Here is a 25064-nt window from a genome sequence, read left to right on the forward strand (position 1 = left end):
TCCCTTGAAAGCAATTAGTAGACAATTATTAGGTAAACAACAACTCTAATTACTTTGCTTCAGTATAATGCTTTTTATTCAAACTAGATGGTGAATTATGATGAAGTACATTAAACCTTCGTTTAGTTTCCATATATACTTTTACCAAATTAGAATGGCTTGGCAAATGCTATGTCTTCTGAACATTCGTGATCAAAAATAATAAACTCACTAACTTGATACTCAATAAAGTAATGGAGAAAGCATTATGTTAGTACAATCAATCAGTTCGATCAATTTGACCATAGAGGATGTTATGGTTTGAATCTAAAATGTTCTCCTAAAGTTTATATGTTAAAGACTGTGTACCCAATGCAGCAGTGTTCAGAGTAGGGGCTTTTGGAAGGTGATTGAATCATAAGGGCTTTAAAACTTCATGAATGGATTAATCCATTGATGGGTTTATGATTTAATGTGCTATGAGGTGGTGGAAACTTAGGAGGTGAGGTTTAATTGGAGGAAGTAGGTCCTTGGGGGTGTGTCCTCAAAGGCTAAATCTTGCCCCTGGGTCCCTCTTCTCTTTCTGATTCCTCCTACCATGAAGTTTACCCTACCATTTGTTCCCTGCATTGATATTCTGCCTCACCACAGGCTGAGAAACAATGGATCCATGAACATAACCATGGCTGAAATCTCCAAAACCATGAGGGAAAATTAACTTTTGCTGTTTTTAAAATTATTTCTTTCAGGTATGTTGTCACAGCAATGGAAAGCTGACTAACACACAGGAATAAATGGAACTAAAAAATACTAAAGGAAGTGAAATACAAATAATTTTTTACTTTTATCTGGTTGTGAACATCCATGTAGCAAATGGTTTAAAAGTGAACAGTAAGCACAACAGGAGAAATTAAAAGATAAACTAAAGATGAACAAAGCTTCCAGCATCTAGTTCTATTTCCAATTTTATCCTAGTATATGATTATTTTTAAAAAGTAAAATTTTTTTCTTCTTTGAAATCCAGAGTATGCCATAGAAGCAGGAGAATAAACAATCTTTTCTTCTTCTCATCAGTTAACTTGACACATCAGATCCTACGAACATGCTTTCATTGCACTAAGAAAATGACTTTTGACTGAGTACCACAATGCACACTACTGAAAATAGGAAATATGGGAATCCAGAGATAAAAAGAAATAATTGCTCATTTAAGACCATGAACAAAACAGACAGGGAGTGAAAACAAATGAAAAGCCAATGTTTCAAGCTTTGGGAAATTTGTGCCAATAAGATACATAAAGAACAAGGGGACTGGGGATGTGGCTCAAGCGGTAGCACGCTCGCCTGGCAGCCTGGCATACATGGGGTGCTGGGTTCAATCCTCAGCACCACATAAAAATAAAATAAAGATGTCGTGTCCACCGAAAACCAAAAAATAAATATTAAAAAATTCTCTCTCTCTCTCTCTTTAAAAAAAAAGAATTAGAGTAAGGGGAAGAGAAATAAAAGAACAACCAAATTGACAAGCTATATATATTTTGAAAAATGAAAAAAAATTATTTTGCAATGTTTTTGTACTTGAACTATATGATCAGTGATAACCTCAAGAAGGAATACATATAAGGAAATTTTCAAAATCAAAACCTAACCAAGTGAAGTAAATGAGGTAAACTATTGAGAATAAGTGGAGGAAGAAGAGCATATCATTCAAGACACTACAGATTCTTCTTAGGACCTTCCCTTATCAACTCTCTTTGCTTTTTTGGCTTATAATGAGATTTAAGGCCCAACAGGTCCCAAAAAATGAGATATAAAACATGACCCATGGCTGGGGTTGTGGCTCAGTGGTAAAGCACTTGCCTAGCACACGTGAGGCACTGGGTTTGATCCCTAGCATATAAAAACTAAATAAACAAAATAAAGGTTCTGTGTCCATCTAAAAACTAAATTTTTTTTTTAAAAAATGACCCATGAACATTTGAGCTATACTCAAAAATAATTGCAATATTCTTCCAATTTGCACCAACAGAAATCTAGAGAATGTGTGTGGGAATGGAAATTTAGGATTGGGATAATGACAGAAGGAATATGGAGGTAGCTTGGATTCAATTAATTCATGCAGATGCACTAAGAAAATTCTATATTCAGTGTTAAAGTTCCCAGGGTTAGAAAGGGCTCTAACAGTTTGGTTGATTGACTAAAACACACTAAATGAAGTTAAATGACAGAACAGCTTCAGCATACTATTGAGGTAAAAGTGCCTGATGGCTTAGGGGGAATGGAATGTTGGACTGAATTTATCACAAAGGCCTGCTCACGTTTCCAGGAGGTTCCAGAGGATACAGTTTTTACCATGACTATGAAAAATAAATTTGTGAGGTGAATGAAGCATCCTTGAGCATAACTGTGGTCTCTCACCATAGGTCAGAAATTATAACAGGAACTGTATTGAACTGTCATTGATACCTAATTATGATGGAATAACTAGATCCCAGGGCAAGAGGATGGCAAAGGCCAAGTAATAGCAATTAATCACTAAGACAAAATGGGTGTGGTTACCATATGGACAATAGAATCACAACAATAACAGTATGACTCAAAAAGAACAATGTTACTGGCTACTTGATTGAGGTATCCCTACAAGTGAAATAGATGGACTGTCTACTAAATTTTTTATCTGATTAAGCCAAAAGTTTCTAAGCCAAGTGAACAGAAGTCTAATTTGAATCATCAAAACAAAAAGTCAGCCTTTCAATAAATTCCCATATGGGAGCCAATTTACAAGCATAGAATCCCATATAAGGGAGAGAGGAGAGATCCACTTGAGGAAGAACCCTGCTACACTGCCAAAACTTACAGTATTTTTTATAGCTCTCTCCAAAGGGACTTCTCACCTTTTACCAAGGTGGCCATACATTGGGGATAAGGAAATAATCCAACTTTTGGGGGATTTCTGGACACTCGCCTTGAATTAATACTTACCCCAATAGACTCAAATTGTAACTGCGGTCCACCAGCCAGAGAGGGCTAATCAATGGAGTTTTAGCTTAAGTCAGTCTCATCATGGATCCAATGGGTTGCTAGACATATCTTGTGGTTATTTTCCCTCTTCCAAAATGAATAATTGAAACAAACATGGGTTACAACTACAGGAGTTTTCAAAATTAAATTGGTGTTTTTTTTCTTTTCAAGTATTTAGATCTTTGGCATATGTGATGGATGAAAGGAAGGTACCAATACAGAAAAGAACGAAGATGACAGGAAAGAAAGAAATTTTTAAAAATTGCCCTGTGCTAAGTATCAGAAAAGATGACAACGATCCAAGGACTTAGCCACCAGCATTATAGATAAGAACTCTATTTTTCTGAGATTTAAAGGGAAAATCGGAAGAGTTGTTATTTTCAGAGATATTCTGAAGAAACAAAGAGAATGGCAGATGAGAAAACCTCTATTAGATGGCCTTGTTTTGGGGTAGTGAGGATACTGAGAAATGACATCATTTTCCAACACCGACAGAGTGAGTAAATAAAGGAACTGAGTCATTGAGAAGAGTAAAATACTTGAACTCTCATGCATACAAGTTTAGAACATTATATGTTGCCCCATTAATATGTAAAATTTTTATGTTTTGTGTACCAGGTAAATTTTCAGAAATTAGAAAATAAAAATATTTTTTAAATCTACTTTGAGACTGGCATTATAATCAACACTATGAAGGTATCTATTGTGGATAATCCAAACCGAAAACTATTCCCATAAGCTCTAATTTGAAGTGGCCAGGACAAAGGATTCTAAGAGAAAATAAATCACAATATTTTCTAATTCCTTTTCATAAAATACTAAAGACAGTTAAAATCCTGTAAGAACAGATCATAACAAGTTACACCATTCACACCTTAGTATCATGTTTCCAATTAGCTGTTCTGATTAGTTTAATAATCTCTTAGAAATATCTTCAGAGGATTAGGTACTGCACTAGTAAAAGAAGTGAGAGGAATATAGTTAAATATTTTCCTAACTATCAGGATAAAATGAATAGCATTGTTGAAAGTCTAAAGAGATGTTATAGTCAGGTGTCTGAAGTGAGGGACAATGTATCTAACACATATTGTTTTATACCAAATAAAGTTTAAAAATTCTGTGTCAGTGAAAATCATAAATTATTTACATATAAAAATGTTTTTAAATTCTGGAACATAATCTTGATAAAAATTAAGACTCCATGTTTTACAAATGTACTTATTTTCAGGAAAAAGATAATAGATATATTTCAACATAGGAAAATCAGCTCTCATGTGCTTCACACACAGACAAATACACAATGGAACAGCATAGTTTTTAGCTTGAGGCCTTGTGTCTTTCTGACAAAATTTTCATTGACATGTCAGGGAAAAATGTTTGAAATCACAGAAAGAATTGTATACTTAAATGAGAGAATATTAGAGAAAAAGTATGAAAAGATAGGATTCTGAGAGGCCATTGTCTGCTCTTTGGCAAAGTTTTAAAAACTGTTGTTTTGAGCAATAAAAGTAACAGATAAAACTAAAGATGGGATTTACATAATTTTCCTGAACCAGACAAATGCAAGTTTCAGTCTACTTAGCATCTGATATTGACACATTTACAAATTAATTCATCATCTGTGCATGATATATTCATATATGTCATGCTAGAATACATCCCTGCCCTCTGGGATGTTTTTAGGCAGAATGCCAAACAGTGAGTCAGGCACCTATTCAAAAGTCAAAAGGAACTCTTTTCTACCGTATCTGATGATGGCAGTCTCTTAGAAACAATTGCAAGGGGGGAAGCTTTTTTTGTAAGATAAAATGATTTCCTCTTTATAGTAAAACATCCCATTTTTATTTTAAGGACCTTAAATAAATAAAATACAATTTATACAAAAAGGGTTTCCCCTTATTTGTATGAGGCATACATGCTCTCAAATCAAAGATAATTTAACTGAATTACTAATGGAGAGATATTGAGGTAAAGTAAAACTTTTCAGAAGTAGAAATAAAATCCAAATAAATAATTATTCAATTGCTATACAGGTTACAATTAGAAACACAATTAGAAATATTTGTTTTCTTGTGTTCCCACCCCACCCACCCCCGTGGTTCTGGGAGTTTGAACTTGTCCTCATGCAGGCCTGGCACTGAGCTATAAACCTAGCCTCTGAAATGACTTAATTTTATGTTTCTTTGAAATAAATATTAACTAGAAGTGAAATATGAATGTAATTCAGTGGAGTAGAAATGTCTCATTTTAAAGCTTTATATTCATTATTCCCTTTAAGTATTTCCTCGATGTTCCATAGATACCTAAAATATATGATTGTTTAGGTTGAAAATTCCCCAAACACAAATTAATACTAAGACATACTGAAAGTCCTCTACTTTGGATATAGCACAATATAGTCAATATTATTCAAGACTTTTAATACAGCACTTTTCCCCTCATTACCAAGGGCAATTGAACATGGGGCACGAAGCAGGGAAAATAGATTATGTCACCGGATACCAGACTTCATGGTTACCCCAAAATGCCAGCAAGATAAATTTTTATTTCATTTTATAGTGAGTTACTCTCTTTATATTTTTTGAACATAAAACACATTAATATGCCCTAATTTCAGGTATTTACCATTTACAAACAAATTTTAGTACTGTATGAGAATAGAACACAAATGCATGACCCTGTCCCTCAATACATTTTTTAAAAATATTTTTTAGTTGTAGATGAACACAATACCTTTATTTTATTTATTTGTTTTTATGTGGTGCAGAAGATAAAACCCAAAACCTCACACGGGCTAGGCAAGCACTTCACCACTGAGCCACAACTAATCCTCACAGAAATCATTCCTTAACTCCATCTATATAGAATTCTAACCAATTTAACAAACTATAATCCATTACTTTCCAGGAGAGCAATGCTTTGCTCTTGCTACATATCACCCATGCCTTCAAGGGGAAGAACAAAAAGTATTATCCACATCCCTCCTCCAGTTAAACCTTGTTTATAGCTAAATAGAATTTGTATTCAGCTATTTTAAAGTCAAACTCCATAAAATTGGCATGAGCTAAAAGCATTGTATTACTTTCTACATTTGATGACTTCTAAATAGTAAAACATTTCTGTTTTGAATCCAAATATATATAAATGTAAATTGGGAACATCTGTACCTTCCCCCAAAAAAAATTAATGAGAAGAATTTTTGTTGTTATTGTTTTTGTTTTACAACAATAAAAATATCTAAACAAATTTTAGAGAACTATAGCAGAAAAAAAGAGCATTCAACCCAGCTCTCACATTTGAAGTATAAGGTGCACTCTCTTACAGAAGAGTAACTGTAGGCAGCACATTCAATTCCTAATTTCAGATAAAAATATCAACAATCTCTTAGAATTCTTCATGAATATCATTAAGCACTCTATAAATATGTTTAAAATGCATTATTATGATTTACCATAACTCTTTATCAATACACTTCAGTGAAATATAATTTTACTTTTTCACAAAACAAAAATCTAACAGTAATGCCATGGGCAGGAAAATTCAAATTTTTAATATTCATCCTTTCAGTAGTTCTCTTTATATTCTAGAATGGATTAGTAAAAACCAAAGCAGTTCATCTTTAATTCAGAATTATTTTTTCCCTGGAATTATTTCCATCCCTGTCCCTTTACCTTGTTCCTTTCCAGTCTTAATTTTTATTGGGTTACTATTACTATTACTTGATAACATAAACAAGTGTTCATATTTTATATAAACCCCTTTCTTAAACAAAGGAAGCATAATAAAAACACTCTTCTATACTTTGATTTCTATGCTGTCAATTATTTTACCTAAGTATATAGAGATAATTTTTATTCATTTTTATAGTTAGATAATACTCCATTTTATGGATACATCATAATTCATTCAACTAGTTTGATTGCCTCCATTCTGTTGCTATTAAAATTAATGAAAATGTATATTCTTGTACATATACCATTTTGTATTTCTGGCAGTTTATTTTTTGAGATGGATTCCTAGAGATGGAATTGATATGTCAAAATTAGATGAATTTTCCATTCTTCCAGATGGTCCACATTTCTTTCTATGAGGTTCATATACTCCTACATTATTTATCTTATCAATTTTTAAAAACTGTTAACCTTTTCTGCCCTTTTATTAGGTATTAGCATAGTATGAGGTGCTATATGTTTTCTTATGATTCTCAAAGTTCCACTTTCCAGTATTCTCCACCATGTTCTGTCCTTATAGACTTTATTATCAGATTCTTTGCCTTTGAGTTTCTGGTTAAATTTAACCAAAGAGAGATTCAGGCAGAGAACTGGAGTAAGAAGAGAAAGACATGGACCCTCTTGGGTCATGAGGGTTGCAATGGGACAGTTAGTGTAGGTGGAAGATGGGGGCTGGTTCAAAGGAAAAGAAATAAACTGCTAATACCTTCAGGACACTTCCCTCTTTCCCTCAATTTGTTGCCAAGGTTACCTGCTTTCAGAGAATTGTTCCTTCCTGCAAGCAGTTGTTAATGAATGCCTCCCAGGCTGCTCCCTTCCTGTCTATACCCCTGGATGGCTTTATTCTTGGCCTTGAATCACTTCACCTTTTGACTCACCTTTTGGTCACTAGTCACATAGGTTAGATAAGAGGGCATGACAGATAGGTAGGCATGAGAACAAAGGAAATCTAAAACCTACAAAAAGGGCAGGACACCTCCACTTCCTCAGAAGCTAGGCTCTGAGGCCACTTCTCTTCGAAGAAGTTTATCTCTGTTCTATCCTTTATATAAAACTTGCTTTCTACACTTGCCTTGGCATTTCTTGGGTATTCAATCTTCAACATTCCAGGAGAATGGGCCCCAGATCCTGATTGATTCTGAACATCACTATCAATAGTTTGGCAATGACTACATTCCTTCAACAATGACCAAAGGTTTTGTCAATGACTCTTCTACAGCTATAGATCTTGCAAGTCTTCATTAACTGCTCCCACAACTTATTCCTTTAGGCCAATACTGCTGTTGCAGGTCCCTGGGATTTTACTTCCCACTGCTCACGTTTACAAACAGTCTCTTCATTAAAATCTTTTATCATCCCTTTGAGTGACCATCTGTTTCCTACTATAACTCTGACCTACACATGCATCATATTTATTTTAATACCTAGAAATCCATGACTTTAAATTTTGTAGATATAGACATGTACTCAAAATGGAACTGACATATGTGACTTTGATAAATTAAAAAAAAATTAAAGGGTAGAATCAAATGAAGGGTAGAATCAAATGAAGGGTAGAATAAAAATTGGTGGAAGAGAATTTGGGTCATCAAACTCTCAAAAGCATGATTAACTTTAAAAAAAATGCTTAATGAATGGCAGAAGTGAAAAAGAGAATATCTTATAAACTTCTGGATATGTAAAAAGGAAATGAACAAAAGCAACAAAGTCTAAGTATGAAAGCTTTCAAACTAGAGTCCCTGCAACTCAAAAAATGTATCATCTTTCTCAATCTACAGATTAATATCTTGGTTAATATTTTCTAATGAATTCTAATGTTAATTTAAGGAGTAATAGAAATATACGGACATATATGTTTTCTAAACACAACCTAAGAAGTAGTTTTAAGTGTGTATTCTTTCCACAGTCTCCAAACTGGTCAACTTTCATTAAACTACTTCATAGAAAACTAATATTGATCTTAGTCATTTCAGTATGCTAAAACATGTATTTTCCAGGTTTGTAACATCTATTACTTGACTTTCATACTCATCTTTAACAATATTTTGCTACTGTTTTGTTTTAAAAAAATTCAGATTTTAACTTTACAGTTTTCTTAATCATCTTATTACTTTTAAGTTGTTATGAAAATAAGAAAATTGAATATTAATATTGACAATTTTTAATACTCAACATATACATTCATTATTTAATCAAGTCATTTTATCTTTCTCTTTAGTATGTGAGTAAAAATACAATGCAAATATATACAAAATCAATTGCTTTGCCTCCAATTGTAGTAAGGTATTTTAAATAGGACAATATATGTGAAAACATTAGCTCAGGAATTGACATGTCATATAATTTAAATTGATACCAGCTAAACTGAAATCAAAAGCACAAGTTGAGCCAAACTCTTAATTTTACTGAACATATCATAGTTCTATAAAACATGAAAATCTAAGTCCTTATTAGCATATTACTTTGAAATTAGGTTTTTAACATTTAATATGCTATTCTATTCTTGAAATAGACTATTACCACCTCATGATAATAATATAAATTAAATCTATATCATAGACCATATTAATTAATCCATATGAAACAATTTCTTCTAAAGAAATCAATATTCTCTCTACATATTTTTTATTAAGGAAGTATTTCAGTTTCCTTCTAAAGTATCTAATTGAGGAACTGTTACCAACAAATTAGGTTTAGTTTATTTATGCAAAGTAAATGTGTTGTTTCATCTTCTCATATATAAGAAAAAATAAATAAAACTGAGAATAGGAATTAGAGAGTAAACTCCTCTGTTAAAGGAAGTATGTTACGAAGTCACAAACTAAGTCATCAGGTACAAAATCTCAAGGTCTTTCTCATCTCATTTACTTGGAAAACTCTACTCATGAAAACTTGAAAGATCAGTTAGGGGACCAGTTTGATCAAATAGGCTCTGGTATTGAAATGATAGTCCAGAGTCAGGTTGAGGATTGAAAGGTTCAGGGGTAGAAGTTTTCCAATTCTAGAGCTACTTCTGGATCAGTTTAATTTCATCACAACATACTATATTATACTTGTGACTACTACTTTGATCAAAAGAATAATCTCTTCTTGTGGTCCTAGTTTCTGATAGATAAAAGGTGTTTGAGAAATTTAAAACAGTTTTAATTAGTCAGAAGTATTTTAAAGATTAATGATATTTGCATTCTTTGCCTACAAGGCTTGTTTATTTCAATTCTGGACTTGATTCCTGACTTGTTCTTAAGAGTCCTTCTGGAGTCTCAGTTCTGCCTGTGAACCCAATTTTGTACTCAGAACATGATATTAACTGCAGCTAAGCTTCCTTATTGCTGACTCACACTGTCTCTACTCTCTTGGTATTGCTTGCTCATAAATGCCCTTCCACAAGGCTCCATCTGTCTTGCAGCCTTCCTTCATTTGTCCTACAGTGTCTGTTGCTAAGCTTCTGCCATATCCCTCATGAGTTTATTTGATACCCAAGTTCAAGTCTTGACTGATATGAACTATACTTCTGCTGCTGTTTTTCACATTCTAGGGACTATCAAAAAGGCAATGTTGGACAGGCACTAAGAGTTTATATGTATGGCCATATAACCCCTGGATTCAAGTCTTGTTTCAAAGAATTCCCCACTGTGTGGCTTTGTGCATCTTATGTAATCTCTCCATGTCTCAACTGATTATTAATAATATACATAAAGTTCATGAATTTTCCTAGCATATAGTTAAGGTTTTGATAAATATTATTTCCTGCATGAGGAAATTCAGGAAATGTTTGGAAATTTATAATCTTTGGAGATACTGTAAGATGACCTTTGTATTCTCAGGATTTATCACAAAGGTAGGTAGATAGGTAAGTAGATAGATCGTTTTTTGAGTGAGTGAATGAACAAATGAATTAATAAATGAGACCAAAATCTGTCTATTATTTCAACTCATTTGTTTTTTCTCCCCACTCTGGATCTGTACAATTGATTCTAGCTTCTCTTCTATTTGATGATGTTTTAAATATTTGAAGATAACACTATTAGTCCTAAGTCTTCCCTTTGTGAAGTATTTAAGTTTTAATGGAAAAGAATTAATTATGTTTCTTTCTTTTCTGAGTCAGAGATGAAAATATAAGATGGTAATCAAACTATCATCCATTATTAATTTATTAACACATTGTTCTGGAGAATACAACTTAGACCTAAAGCTAAAATGTTCTTTTTACGCTTTCCTCTCCTGTGAGAACTTGTAATCCATATTAGACCCTTTGAACCTTCAGAGCATTCAGTAACTTAGCCAGCCTTATCTTTTTTTTTTGGGGGGGGGGGGGGTTGTGAGAGTGGTAATCAGGGTTTGAACTCAGGAGCACTTGACCACTGAGCCACATTCCCAGCCCTCTTTGTATTTTATTTAGAAACAGGGTCTCACTGAGTTGCTTAGTGCCTCACTTCTATGTTAACTCAGCACTATGGATAAATGAGGACCTGTAAAGCCAACTCTCATGATCTCACCAGTCATTTCTACTTCTTGTCATATGGAAAAGATCTATTATTGAAAGGGGGTAAAAAGTCATCAAGAGTTTCCTACTAAAAGTTTCTAATATGGAACATTTTTTAGATCTTTTGCTATATACATTTAGTTATCATCATTTTTTAAATGTCAGACCTAAATCTGAGCACAATTTTCTAGTTTTGATTCAAGTGTTAAGAAATAGAAAGGTGTTACTTCCTCTACTGAAAAATATCCTGTTTCTTTTATTTCTATCTAAGTTTATATTGGCACTTTTAGTATTAAAAATATTTAGTCATAAAGACAACCAATAAATCCCCCCTTCTCTATAAGAACAGATCTTAAACCAGTTCTCCAACACTTTGTACTTGAGGTAAAAAACACACAACATAAAATTTGCCATCTTAACCACTGTTAAGTGTCCAAGCATCATGTTAACTGTATGCATGTTGCTGTGCAATGGATCTCAAAATTTTTTCTTGAAAAATTGAAATCCTATACCCATTTTCAAATTTCTTACCTTTTTTCTCCACCCTGAAATCACAATTCTACTTTCTGTTTCTAAGAGCTTGACTACTTTGTATACCTCATATTGGTGAATTACTGCAGTACTTCTCTTTTTGTGACTTAACCCACTGAGAATGATGTCCTTGAAGTTCATCCATACTGCAGCAATTGTCAAAATTTCCTTCTTCTTTAAGACTGAGTAATATTCTATTGTATGTACATAACAAATTTTGTCTATCCATTCATATGTTGAGGGACACCACTTTGGTTTCTTTCATCTCTTAAATAATGTGAATAGTGTTGCATGAGCATAGTATACAAATATCTCAAAACCTCCTTTCAGCTCTTTGGTGATATTTTCAGATGTCTGCTGGATCATAAGGTGATTCTACTTTTAATTTTTTGAGGAACTCCCATGTACTGCAGTTTTTGCAAATATTCTAAAACCTATAGTCAGAATTTTGCATTTTTACTATTATAATTCACTTTATAAATCATACTCTTCACTTATAAAGGGTTTTTGAAATGTTGGTGTGTAGTCTACAGGTTTTATCACGTGTAGACAGATTCCTATAAACATCATCACAATCATGATGAAATTCTATCAGACCCATGAAATTCCTTTATGCTATATATCCTTTCTTAGGCATACAGTTTGTTTATGTTGATATCTGACTTGTAATACAGAATCCTTGCTAACCAATTTTATGAGTTTTTGTTTTGTTTTGTTTTCAAGATTTCTTGGCATTTTCTACATAAACAATTATGAATCTGGACAGTTTTATTTCTTCTTTTCCAAGCAGTGGTGCCACTGTGTTTGCTAAGTCTTCTAGTATGGTGTTGAGAGTTCACACCTTCACCTTGTTCTTTAACTTATGGGGAAGCATTCGGTCTTTCACCATTGAGTAACATGTTAGCCACAAGTGGTTGGAAATACCTTCTGGGTTGAAGTTGACTTCTATTTCTAATTTTTTGAGAAATTTTTCTTTTTTCTGGAATCTATGTGGAATTTTGTTGAATGAATTTTCTACATCAATGATGATACATTTAGTTATCATCATTTTTTAAATGTCAGACCTAAATCTGAGATTTTTTCTGATTTGGTCTGATTACAATGTGAATTATTTTGATTAATTTGCAAAAAAAAAAATGAACCAGATTGCATTCCCATTGGTCATGATGTATTATTCTTTACATGGACTGATTAACTTAATTTGTCAAGGTTTTATTGAGGATATCTGCTTCTTTGTTCATGAGGGATATTGGTCTGCACCTTTTCTTGCATTGCCTTTATGTAATTTTTGGTATCATGGTTAATTCTGGGTCCATAAAATCAGTTGGAAAGTGTTCCCTCTTCTTCTACTTTCTGAAATAAATTGCATAGGATTTCTTATTTCATCCTTAATCTTTTTCACAGAATTTTCCATGAAAATCATCTTGGTCTGCATATTTCTATTTTGAAATTCTTTTAACCATGAATTCACTGTATTTGATTTCACATGAGTTTATGTGATTTTCAGAGAATTGGTCCATCATTTAGTGGACAAATTTACATACACAGAATTTTTCCTAGTATTCCCTTACTAAATTTATAGTGTCTGGAGGGCTTATAGTAATAGTCTCTCTTTTATTCCTGATGTTGATAATTTGTGTCTTCTGTTTTTATTTGGCAGTTTTGATAAACTTTAAGAAGTTTATTGATTTCCTTTCTGAAAGTTTTTGGGATCACTGTCAACTCAGTCATCTGAAATTTCATAATAATATGTCTTGGTCTGAGACTATTTCTAGTTATTGTGAAGGGAACTTGGTGAGCACTTTAAATGTTTACACATATGTTTGTCTGTTCTCATAATATTTGAAATTTTATTTTGGATATTTCTTTTCCTTCCCCTATGCTCTCTTTCTGGAACTGCTATGTCATATATTGGACCTGTGTCTTCCAACATACTTTGTCATATTTTCCACTTCCCTATCAGTTCTTTTGGATATTATCCAATCTTTACCTTCTACATTTTGTATTAAATTTTTAAATTTATTTTAAATTTGTATTAAATTATTAAATAATAGAGCTATTATTTTTAATTTCTAATAATTCACTTGTTCTCTCAATGTCCCTGTATAACATCACTCTCTATTTGTTTATTAGATTCTATATCTTAATTTTTAAGGGTATTAGAAATAGAATTTGGAAACTTTTCTTCTTCCATCCTATTCTCTGTTCCCAAAAGGCTTCTTTTTTCTATTTATCTTGGCTTTCATCTTTTGTGTTAGAAATTTTTTTCAGATCTTTCATAATCTTTTGTTTACTGCTTATATTTAAGAGCATGAAACAAAAAAGATAATTGTAAAGAGATTTGGCTGGGCTACTTCTTTGGAGAACCCTAAGGTCAATATATTTCAGGCTTTCCCATTGAGCTATTCAGATTCCACAGGAGAAAAAAAAAATTGTCAAATATGTTGCCTGGAAGATGAAGGCCTGCTGCTAGTTGTTTAGGGTAAAATGAGAAAAGCAAGGTGGGAATCACAGCATTCTCATTGCATCCAGCTGTTTTTAGTTAGTACTTTCTGCCCTCAACTCTACCTGGGTCACCTAGGTCAAAGAGACTTTGTTTAATCCTCTCCAAAGTATAAAACTTCAGTCTTCTGTTGAAGTTGGGGTTAGATGTTTGTCTGGTAGTCTGCAGTGGTGGAGGGAAGGATCTGGAACTGTGATTGACTTTTAAACAAATACTCTTACTGTGAGTGATGGAACCCAGGGCCCATGCTTGCTAGGCAAATGCAGCACCACTCAGAGATATCCTAGCACTCTTTAATTTAGATACCTTTCAGAGGTAGTCAGTGACTTCTTAGGATGCTTCAATGTAAATTAGATTAGTCCTCAACATTTGCCATTGCTAGTTTACAATTTTTACAATTCTGTTTTCTCAGTAGAATAAGATACATTTTCCTTCCACATTTCTGCTTACAAAATTGTTTTTTCCCTTACCTATTCTCTCCACAGTCATTTAGTCTTGGGAGAGAGAAAGGATAAAAAATAAAATACCCTTAGTTTTCTTTTAATAGTATTTTTGGAGAAAGAAAAGTAGTTGTGTATGTTCTGCTAGTTTTACCACAGTCTCCTGATTTTACTTCATCTCTCTAACTTAAATATATTTTCAGAGCAATATATCAACCAAAATAATATTTATTCTCACACTACTATTCTTTCAGTAATGTTTATTCACTGTTTATTCAACTATTATTATTCACTACAATAGCTAACCCATTTTTCTAGTATCCATTTCACAGTAAAAAACCTCTAAATGAGCTTTGGAAATTTTCCTTTTGTTGTCTTAAAGTATTTTTTAGTATTCTTAAATTTATAAAACATGATCTATTTATTGAGCCAGTATATACTAGTCATTTAACATGCACAAGAATATGTACTGAATTGAAAGACACTTGCCTTCTAAGACTTCAAATTCTAAGGGAGACAGCATGCAAGTACCTAGTCATTTAAATGGTAAACATGGTAAGCACTATTATAGGAGGCAGGCTTAGTATTCTAGGGGATGTATAAATGAGCACTTAATCCCACTGATTTATGCTAAAACCGAGTCTCAAAGTACAAACAGGATTATCAGCATGGAATGGGGGATTCCAGACAGATGACAGAGCGTGTATAAAAGAATAGCATTATCCTTGATTTCAAAGAATATGAATTCCCACTTTTTAAAATTTGACAGGTGTTTTTTTCTTTAGACATCTCAAACAATTATACTATCCTGTTGAGGAAAATATCAACACTAGTTACTTTTACTACAATTTGGAGGAGAAACCGAGATACATTTAAGCCAAGAGCAAAGCTAGAATTAGAATTAAAATTTTGATTTTTGAAAGCTGAGTAGTCAAATCAGAGGGATAATTCTGATTCTACATTCTGAAACTATTGGTTTCTTCACTGTCTGGTTTTCCACAGTGTTGCACATAATTTCAGTAATAATAAGTAACATTCATTATAAGGTTTATTGTGTGCCAGGCACAGTGATAAATAACGTACAACATACATTACCTATTAAAGTCTTCAAAACAAATAAATATTCTGAGACTTACAGAGACTAAAAAGACTTTTCCAGGGACACTCAGCTACATGGGTATAGATATAATCTGTTTTTCAAACAGTAGGTTACACCCATGAGGGAAGACTGAGCAGGAAGAATATGATAATAAGAAACAACCACAACTTACTGAGAACCTATGGCAGGAACTGTGCTAATAGCTTTACATATGTTGTTTCTAGTGAAAGGGCAGCCAGAAAGAAGGAAATTATGAACTCAATGAAAATCAAGTCACACCTGTTCCATGAAGTCTTCCATGGTAGTTTCTGTTCACTTTGAGATCTCTTGTCTCAGTGTGGCATTTAGAATATGATAATTTTATACATGCCAATCTAATTCAGAGTATATAATCTGAAGTAATCTAACACAGCAATTAAGAGAAATGGCTCTATAGCTATGCTTCCTGGTTTGGATCATTCTATCATATCATTATAGATCTGAAATCATTCTATCATATCATTCTATCATTGCTGGCGCTTTTGATCTTAGGCAAATTACTTAATTTCTTCTTTTACATATGCTTAAAATAAAAGGTGTATATGTATACAATGATAAATATTTCTATATGTACAATTTAAATATATGTGTATATACATATGTATATTTATGCATACACACATATTTGTATTCTCAGCTTTACCTAGTTCAGTGTAGATAATAATAATAAAAGGTAATATTTATTAAGCCAGGCACTACATTGAGCACCTGAAGCACTATATCTAGGTCAGTTCAAGTGATTCTCATTACAATTATAGAGATAACCATGTTAATGGTTAATAACCATTTTACAGGTGCTAACCCTGAGGAAAAGACAGATTAACTTTCTCAAAATAAAAACTGTAAATAAAGTAGAAGGTATAGCCTCACATAAAGGAAGCCCAGCTCTAGAAGCCTAACTCTTAACAATTATTCTATAGCACCCCACTCCAAAAGACCCAATATAGTACTATGAGCTTGAATTGAATTTAGGGGAAAAAAGACATGGATAGAAATAATGATGTACACTTATATTCAGTTCATGTTGTAGTGTATTATATTGGAACTAGTTTCTACCATCTTTTAGAAAGAGGAGTTTGATAAAGAAATAATTATCTTTTTAATTTATTTTTCTTATTGATAGTCCTATATTACTCTTAAAGGGCTTGGCGTAAAGAGAAGACATTCTTTCTCCCTAAATGTCCTTTATATGCATTTTGAAAAAGAAAACAATGTTTAAATATTTAAAAGTCTTTTAAAGCATTCAAAGCCTGATGATCTCCAAGATATCTTCCAGAAGTGGGTCTTTGATTCTAAATCAAGTAATAAAAAAGTGTATGTCTCTTTTCCAAGCAATGTGAAATCACAGGGATTAATAATGACAACCTGCAAGAACTTCTGAAAAATAGGATTTTCAAATAATGCAGAACTCTACAGGAAGAAACAATATTCTCAATTACACAGGTTTGCTATTGTTCTAAATACAGAGTCAGAGGAGTACCCGTGTCTGGATTTCTCTCTACTCACTCTTGTAGATTCCAGAGTTTAGCTTCTGACATATTTTATGTGGATGTTGACTAAAAACAAGAGTATTTGATTCTAATTTTTTTTCAAAATTTTCATATCCAAATGATAATTTCTTGGGTCTGATACCAAAAGGTACATCCTAGCTATCATTTCTATAGAAAATCTAGTCTTAGATTTTACTCAGTTTTTGTATTATCCTCAGGCAAAAGCCTCTGGAGTGTGAAACAGAAGATTTAAAGGTGATATTAAAAATATTAGCAATGATGGTTTACTTTATTATTTCTAAATGAACAAAGAATAAGCTTAAAATATTTAGTGTCTTCCATGGTTGTAAATAGCAATTTCTATTCCAACTTTCTCTAAGATAAATTCCTTTTATCCAAATATTCACCATAGTGACATGAGTATTCGCTGTATTAAAATGATCCCACTAGATTGTCCTTGGTCTAGGAAATGTCAAAAACAAAGCCAAAGCTAAATCAGATTACCTAACAATAAAACACCGTTTACATCAGAGACAAGCAGGAGGTCTCTTAGGATCTGAAATCTAGGACTTTTGACTGTTGTGTATAGACTGAGAAATTCTCTCACGTGCAATTTTGATAAAGAATTTTATTAAAATCCTTCATTTTGCATCTACCCCCTACCTTGTCTACTAACTACTAAATCTACTCAGGAATTTTTCATTTTCAAAGTCTCAAGAGGGTTAGAGCTCTTAAAATCATTTCAAAATATAGAAACTGCTCTTTTGTTTTTTTATTTTATTTTTCACCAGGAATAAGTAGATCTGCAAAGTGTTCCCAGTTGGTATCATAATCTAACATTCAAGACTGTACACTATCTGCTCCCAACAAACCTTTTCTGTAGTCTGAACTACCCACTAATTATACCCAGGATAGACTACTGCATTCTCTCTTCGCATTTTCTTTCTGCCTCTCTCCCCTCAATAAGCTGTCTCCCCTCTCCAAACCAGTGTTCAAGATCTACCTTTTCCATATTCTTTTCATTCCCCATCAAGCTCTCCTCTCCTTTCCTTACTCAGCCGGTGGTCCTTTATACCTTTGCCTAGTACTGCGCTTGCTATAACTGTAGGGTTCTCTGTAGTAGCTTGTTGTTTGTTTGTTGTAACTAACTGCACTATCCTGAGATTCAGTTGACCCTGGGCCAACTTTTGGGAATAGCTGCACACTGAGGAAATTGCTCAGTGAAGAAAACTGAAATTCAGAGATGTCACAAAATGTTATATTTAAGCACTTAAATTTCAGTCAAATAAACTACTAATAGTCAGAACTTTATTGACAATTTTTAAGCAGATATGTTTTATATTAAACAATCACAAGAAATTCTAAATATTATACTATCAAATAGAAGCTTTCATTATTTTACTCATATATGTAGTATTGTATTTATAACATATTGCACTTAGGTCTTTCTTCTAGACTAAATATTTTTATTAATAAATAAAACTACTAAAAAAAGTTTTGTTTTATTTTCAGTAAATTTTTTGACCTAGATATTTTTAAAACTATAAAAATAACTCTAAGCTTACTAAATCTAAACTATATAAATTTGCCCCTATTATTTTCTGTAAATCTTTTTTTAATGTCTTAATTTTAACCTTAAATTGTAACCAAGAAAGATTTGGAATTGCTGCTAAATGTACCTAAAGGTCTAGTACTCATTCTTTCATGAATGAAGTTGTTGGCATAACATTGGAAAGCAAAGGATCTGCACACATAGAATCCAGTGCAGTAGTTCCCTCTTATCCATTCAGATATACTTCAAGATCCCCAGAAGAAGCCTGAAACTATGACTAGTACCAAACGCCATATATACTATGCATTCTCCCCTACACATCCATACCTATTGTTACTTTATAAATGAGACATAATAAGAGATTAACAATAATGTTAGTAACAAAATAGAATAATTATAACAATATACTATAATGTTATTTAATAAAAATGATTTGTTTACTTCTGGAATTTTCCCACTTAATGTTTTCAGAATGAAAGTGACTACAGGTAACTAAAACCATGAAAAGGGGAGCCTGACATAAGGCAAGACTACTGTAGAGTTTAAATCAACCTAGTGAGCAGATGCAAGAATACTTAAACACAAAATTTTTCAATTCTAAATTCTGATTGTCAAGAAATGTTAGAATTTAATCAAATGTAGCATGTTGTTCTTTGCATTTTTATTACCATCTTTATTTCAGTGTAGAATATGTTTTTGGCCAAATTTCTTATTTGGAGAGTAAGGGAAAGGGAACAAAAATATGCACAATTACTGTTACAAAGACTAGCCAACAGCCCATCCTGGCTTTTAGAATATATAATAAATCTCATCAACAAATAATAGTAACAACAATGTGCCTGATATATTCCACATACTAGTACAAATACTTAGTAGGGCATTAATACATTTAATCTTCACAACATCTCTTCAATGTAGGTACCCTATGTAACAAAAGAGAAACGAGATTCAAGATCATAGAGGTAGTAACTTGTTTTGCTACCTAACCACCATATTAGACAGCTTCTTCCTGCAACTACTTGTTACAAACCAGGAAAATGTACAAGTCAATTCTCTCTTGCTCTAACACAACAAAACAGGCACTTTGGAGACACTATTAGGCAGCATGCCCAGTTTGGGATTCTGAGGAAACAAGGGTTTTTCATCTGCTTTGACCCACCTTCCTGCTATTTTCAGCAGGTATACTGATATGAAAGAATAGAGTGAAGCCCAACTGACCACCATCCAGCATCACTCTAGTTTCTCCCAATCCCTTTTCTTAGAGCCTGAAGTGACCTATTCCCCCAGCACTTCCATCATATGATGAATCACAGAATTTCAACATGACATAGACATTCAGATCCATTTTATTCAAAGGACTCCCCAAATGACCTAGTTAACATCAGATACTCCCACACTTACTACTTTTTATTTCCAAAATGATATCCCTATCTGTCAAAACCATCATCCATAATACTCACACTTAACTTAATTGCCCACACCTAGCCTAAAAATAGAATAAATTGGTCACATCCCTATTTTTAAGATGATTCCAGGGATCCCTGCTTCTGTTAATAGGCTCAGTAACACATAAAGCTATTTTATCAATTTATAATTTTAATTCCCTGTTATAACAAATTATGCATACTAAAAGAATTTGATGCAGTTGTCAGTGCCATCATAGAATGCATAATTATAAAGTTTGACCCAAAATTTTATTTTTAATACCAAGACATTCATATGGGAAAGAGTTATATATAACTCATCCTAGGATTCATCAGTTTATATACTAAAGTTAAATTTTGTTGTAGCATATCACCTTTGAAGTCAATTCAAAATGTGAGCATAGTTTATTGTAGATATTTTTTCATAATCTTGAAAGCAAGAAATGACTTTTTTCTTTTTTATATTTGTCACAACCCTAAACACAGTACCATGCAAATGATTGGTTTTCTCACATTGTTTGTTGAATGAATAATTACATGAACAAATGCTTATGAAAAACTTATCTTTAGAAATTTTAAGATGTATGATGAAAAGCATGTGTAAATTAGTACAGAGGCACCTTTGTGAAAAGAAGATGACCAATCATTACTAGGCAGGTTTACAACCAATTTCCTCATTGAAAAGGTCAAGATCTTCTTGCTGCACAGGAAGAAAGGTTGGCATTACATTTAAATATCTGCTTCATTTTAACCAGACTTTACTTTTAATGTCTTTTGACATAGTAACAGAGAGAAATTTCTCTCTGATTTGTAACAGAAATGACAATTCTAAGATAGTGATTTTTCTCCTTGCAAAATTATTGATATATTCTCATTTAAGTATTATTAAAAGAACATAAACAAAAATCTTTATAGTTTGATTCTTTTAAAAGTTCATAAATACAAGGGAAAATAGCAGAATGCTGTGAAACCAATGCCTAGAGGAATCCCAAAGCAATGCCAAGAAACAGAATGTACTCATAGTGACTAATACATGCAAATACTGGAAATAAATTCTAACAGATTAAACAGGTTTTGTAGCAACTAAAAGGTATATTCAAATTATTCCAAAATTAATCAAGCTTAAGAATATGGCAATCTTCCCTACTAATAAGAATATAAGCTGGCTAAGTAGCCTGGATAACATATAAATTATAGCCAATATCAGTAGGCAGAATTTTTTCAATGTGTTTTTAATTAAAAAGGAAAAACTTAGCCCTTAACTGAATCAATTCACTGTTTGACTTTAACTACCATTCATTTTATTTAATACTACGTCATCTCACCCTGATGAGGGATTAAATAATAATATGCTACAGAATCACAAAGGCAACACCATATTTCTACTGAGAAACTGCAACATTTTTTATCTTCTCCAATCATTTAACATGGCATATCTAAAAAGTTATCTAACACTGAGAAAGAAATGTACAATATTTTAAAAATCAAATGTAGTTCTTTCAAAATTAGAATGTCAAGCACAGGTAGTTTCTTACTTAAGAATATAATTTTGAGGACAGGTTGCAACAAATCAAAGTTAAATGTATTTTAACAAAATAGTTTGAAATAAATAGCAGAGTTTCAAGACAAAATATGTATATAAATCCATGCTGTGAAGATTCTCTACTCTTTGTAGTTAACATGTTTAATGAAGTCAGGTTTTTTCCAGTTTGAAAATGAAAGTAAGCAAATGCTGAACCTCTCTGGGGCAAAATTTCTTCAACAAGCTTAAATGTTACAAGCTTTCTTTGTTGAAATTAATTAATTAATTAAACAGATTTATAGTCTGCCTTCAGCTATAAGTAATGCTTAGCAGAGATCAATATTAAAAGCAACAAAGCATCAGAACTTCAATAGATCTGAGAAATGGTTAAAACCTATGTCTTTTTAAAATATTTCAGATATTTTAATATAAATTTCAAGGAATTAGCTTATAGTCCAGAGGCAAGAAGCACAACTCTAGCCAGCAAACTTTTTTTTTCTGTGCTGCATATTACAATAGAAGCAGCATTAATTTCTATACTTAAGAAATTCTATATAACAAGAATTTTATAATATATCACCATTTGTAAGCTGCTGCTGATATTCTTATCAGTTTGATCAATTTATGCTATTTTTATCACTTGAAACAAAACATGCAATTTGACTCTAATCAGACTTAATCTGGAAAAACCTAAAGAGCCCAAAACCTTGCTTTTAATCATACAAATAATCTCTTCCTTTACTGCCCATTTTCCCCAGAGACCAAAGTAACCATTAATACACACATTCCCCCTCTCTCTTTCTCTCTCTTTCACACACACACACACACACACACACACACACACACACACACACACCAAACACTTCTACAATTTACAATTCATGTTATTAGGCTGCTGTTCATTACTATAGATTTTACTTGTTTAAATACCCAAAGGAAAATCTGATGATTAACAATTATGTTGAGTAATATATTCTAAATTACTAAGAATAGAAAAACAATAACCCTACATTCAAATACTATCATCATAATTCACAAGGTCATACCTGGTGACTTAGAGATTGGAAAGGCTCACAGGTTCCAGAATGCATGACCTTTCTATTTCCAGAAACCCCTAAAAGATTGCATTTCCTGTCTTACAAAAGATAACCAGAGCCATCTCTCTCAGCATCTTCAGGGCTAGAGAAGAAAATATCAAACGGCAGATCTGTCCATCAGTAGCTGTTTAAGCCAACATCAATAAATCAAATCTCATACACTGTTTATCGTCTCCCCTGCGCAGTTACACCCTGTACTAAGAAAGGCTGACACAGTTGTGTTTGCTGATGCTGCTAATGCTGTCTGAAAACAGTAAGCTTACTGCTTAGAGCAATTCTGCATCATCCAGAGAACCAGTCACATCCTTCAGGTTTCCCACTTCTGCTACTAAACAGATTTCACTTGCCAAGGAGAGTTTGATTTTTTTTATCAGTCTTTTAAAAATAAACAATGCTCTGTTTAATTAAGTATCCAATATGTCTGTTGCAAATACCATGTTAAAATGTCAATTCTTAATTATTAGGTGGCTTTCTCCATACATGACTAAGCTTCAACATAATGATTTAGCAAGTAAAACTGTGCTTCCTTTTAAAGGAATCTTCCCTCCAAACCATGTGTATTAACACACATCCAATCCATCAAAATTAGAAGAGCCTAAAATTGAAGAATTTTTATTCTGATAATCTTTGATGGTTGTATATAATCATAAATAGATAAATGTTTATTCACTTTTTGTATTTCAAGAACCTCATTTTCATTTCACATTCTTCCAGCCAACATGCTTCAAACAAAAATACTTTTTATGTTTTTATTTAAACTTTTTTCTAAAAAGCTTAATATACAAAAGAGAACATGCTATTACCAAATTCTAAAACTGCTTGATGAAATCAAGGAATGAAACCTATATAAAAGTCATTGGGATTTTTATTATGAATTGTCATTGTTTATAATATCAAGGTTCTAATAATGCTTTCTTTTACCACAACACAGCAAATTCGGGAAATTTTAAGATTGGCATAGTAGTCTGATAATAAAGAACCAATACTCTGAAGGTATAATTAGAAATGCTTTCCTGTTACCATGTGACAAAAGGTTGTATTTTAGAAATAAAACCAAAAAAGGTTCAAATCAATTTAAATAAAATCAAAATTACTACATGAACTACAACTTCTTATCCCAAAACAGTTCTCAAATTATATGCAGTCTGAATTAATGACTCTATGGAAAAAAACACCCAGAGATTGTAAGTTTTTGTTTATTTATATACCTGTGAAATAAATCAATTGAAATCTGATGATAGCAAAAATGTGCTTTACAGAAAATGTTTTAGATAAATGTAGATGAATAATAAATCAGTAAATTTCCGTTCTCCCACTCATATTTGATGAGCACAATATGTATAATCATGTAGACTAGTTAAAATGAGCATTAATAAATTAGGTTTCTTTAGTAGCCTGACCCACACATGTTTTTGAGAAAGTACTGCATAAGTTCAGACATACGACTTGGTATTTTGACTGTATTGTATATATGACACACTTGGATGAAAAACCATAGGCAAACTATGTTCATTCTTTTCGTATAGAAAATATTAAAAATCATCTACAGTCAGATACTTTATGGATGCTAGGGATAGGTGCTGGGGACTCCTCAACAGACAATATAAAACTCATCTTCACAAAAAGCAGATAATTAAATAACTATGTTTTGTTATGATAGAAGAATAAAAAGAAGAAATGAGAGCAATAGTAGGTCATCCTACCCTAATCTAGGGATCAAAAGGATCTTCCCAGGCAAGCACTGTTAAAATTGAGAAGATCCTGAGCAAGGCACTTTCAAGAAATGATAAATACATGGTTAGGCCATAAAGTGTATGAACAGATGGGAGAGATGAGAAGCCAAGGACCAATTACAGGAAGCCTCAGGAGACACTAATATTTTGAGCTTTATTCTCAGGGGAATGAAAATCCACCAACATAATCAATTTTGTAATTTTAAATTATCCTGAATACACTGTGGCCAATCAATTAGCCAATCAATTGAGTAAAACAAAACTAGAGTAAGTTAAGAGTAAGGATGAGGGTCTAAATCAAAGTGTGGCAGCAGTAGAGAGAGAAATTCATAGATTCCAGGTAAGCAAGAATAAAATTTTCAAGACTGATGTGAGAAATGAGACAAAGAGAAATGTCAAATTTCATTCCTAATCTCCTAT

At 32.5% G+C, this 25064-nt stretch overlaps 1 protein-coding gene across 2 annotated transcripts in view; it reads right to left on the bottom strand.

Moving 5' to 3' along the window:
• Positions 1-22926, bottom strand: part of Slc4a10 (solute carrier family 4 member 10) — a 194389-nt gene extending 171463 nt beyond the window's left edge. For both annotated transcript variants that reach the window (XM_076866182.2, XM_076866180.2), the window contains exon 1: positions 22861-22926. In XM_076866182.2, the coding sequence (XP_076722297.2) occupies positions 22861-22905 (45 nt within the window). In that variant the 5' untranslated portion in view covers positions 22906-22926. The remainder of the gene's footprint in view (positions 1-22860) is intronic.
• Positions 22927-25064: the final 2138 nt, after the last annotated feature.

This window comes from Callospermophilus lateralis, chromosome 9 (genome assembly GCF_048772815.1).
Source record: "Callospermophilus lateralis isolate mCalLat2 chromosome 9, mCalLat2.hap1, whole genome shotgun sequence".
Classification (NCBI taxonomy): Eukaryota; Metazoa; Chordata; class Mammalia; order Rodentia; family Sciuridae; genus Callospermophilus; species Callospermophilus lateralis.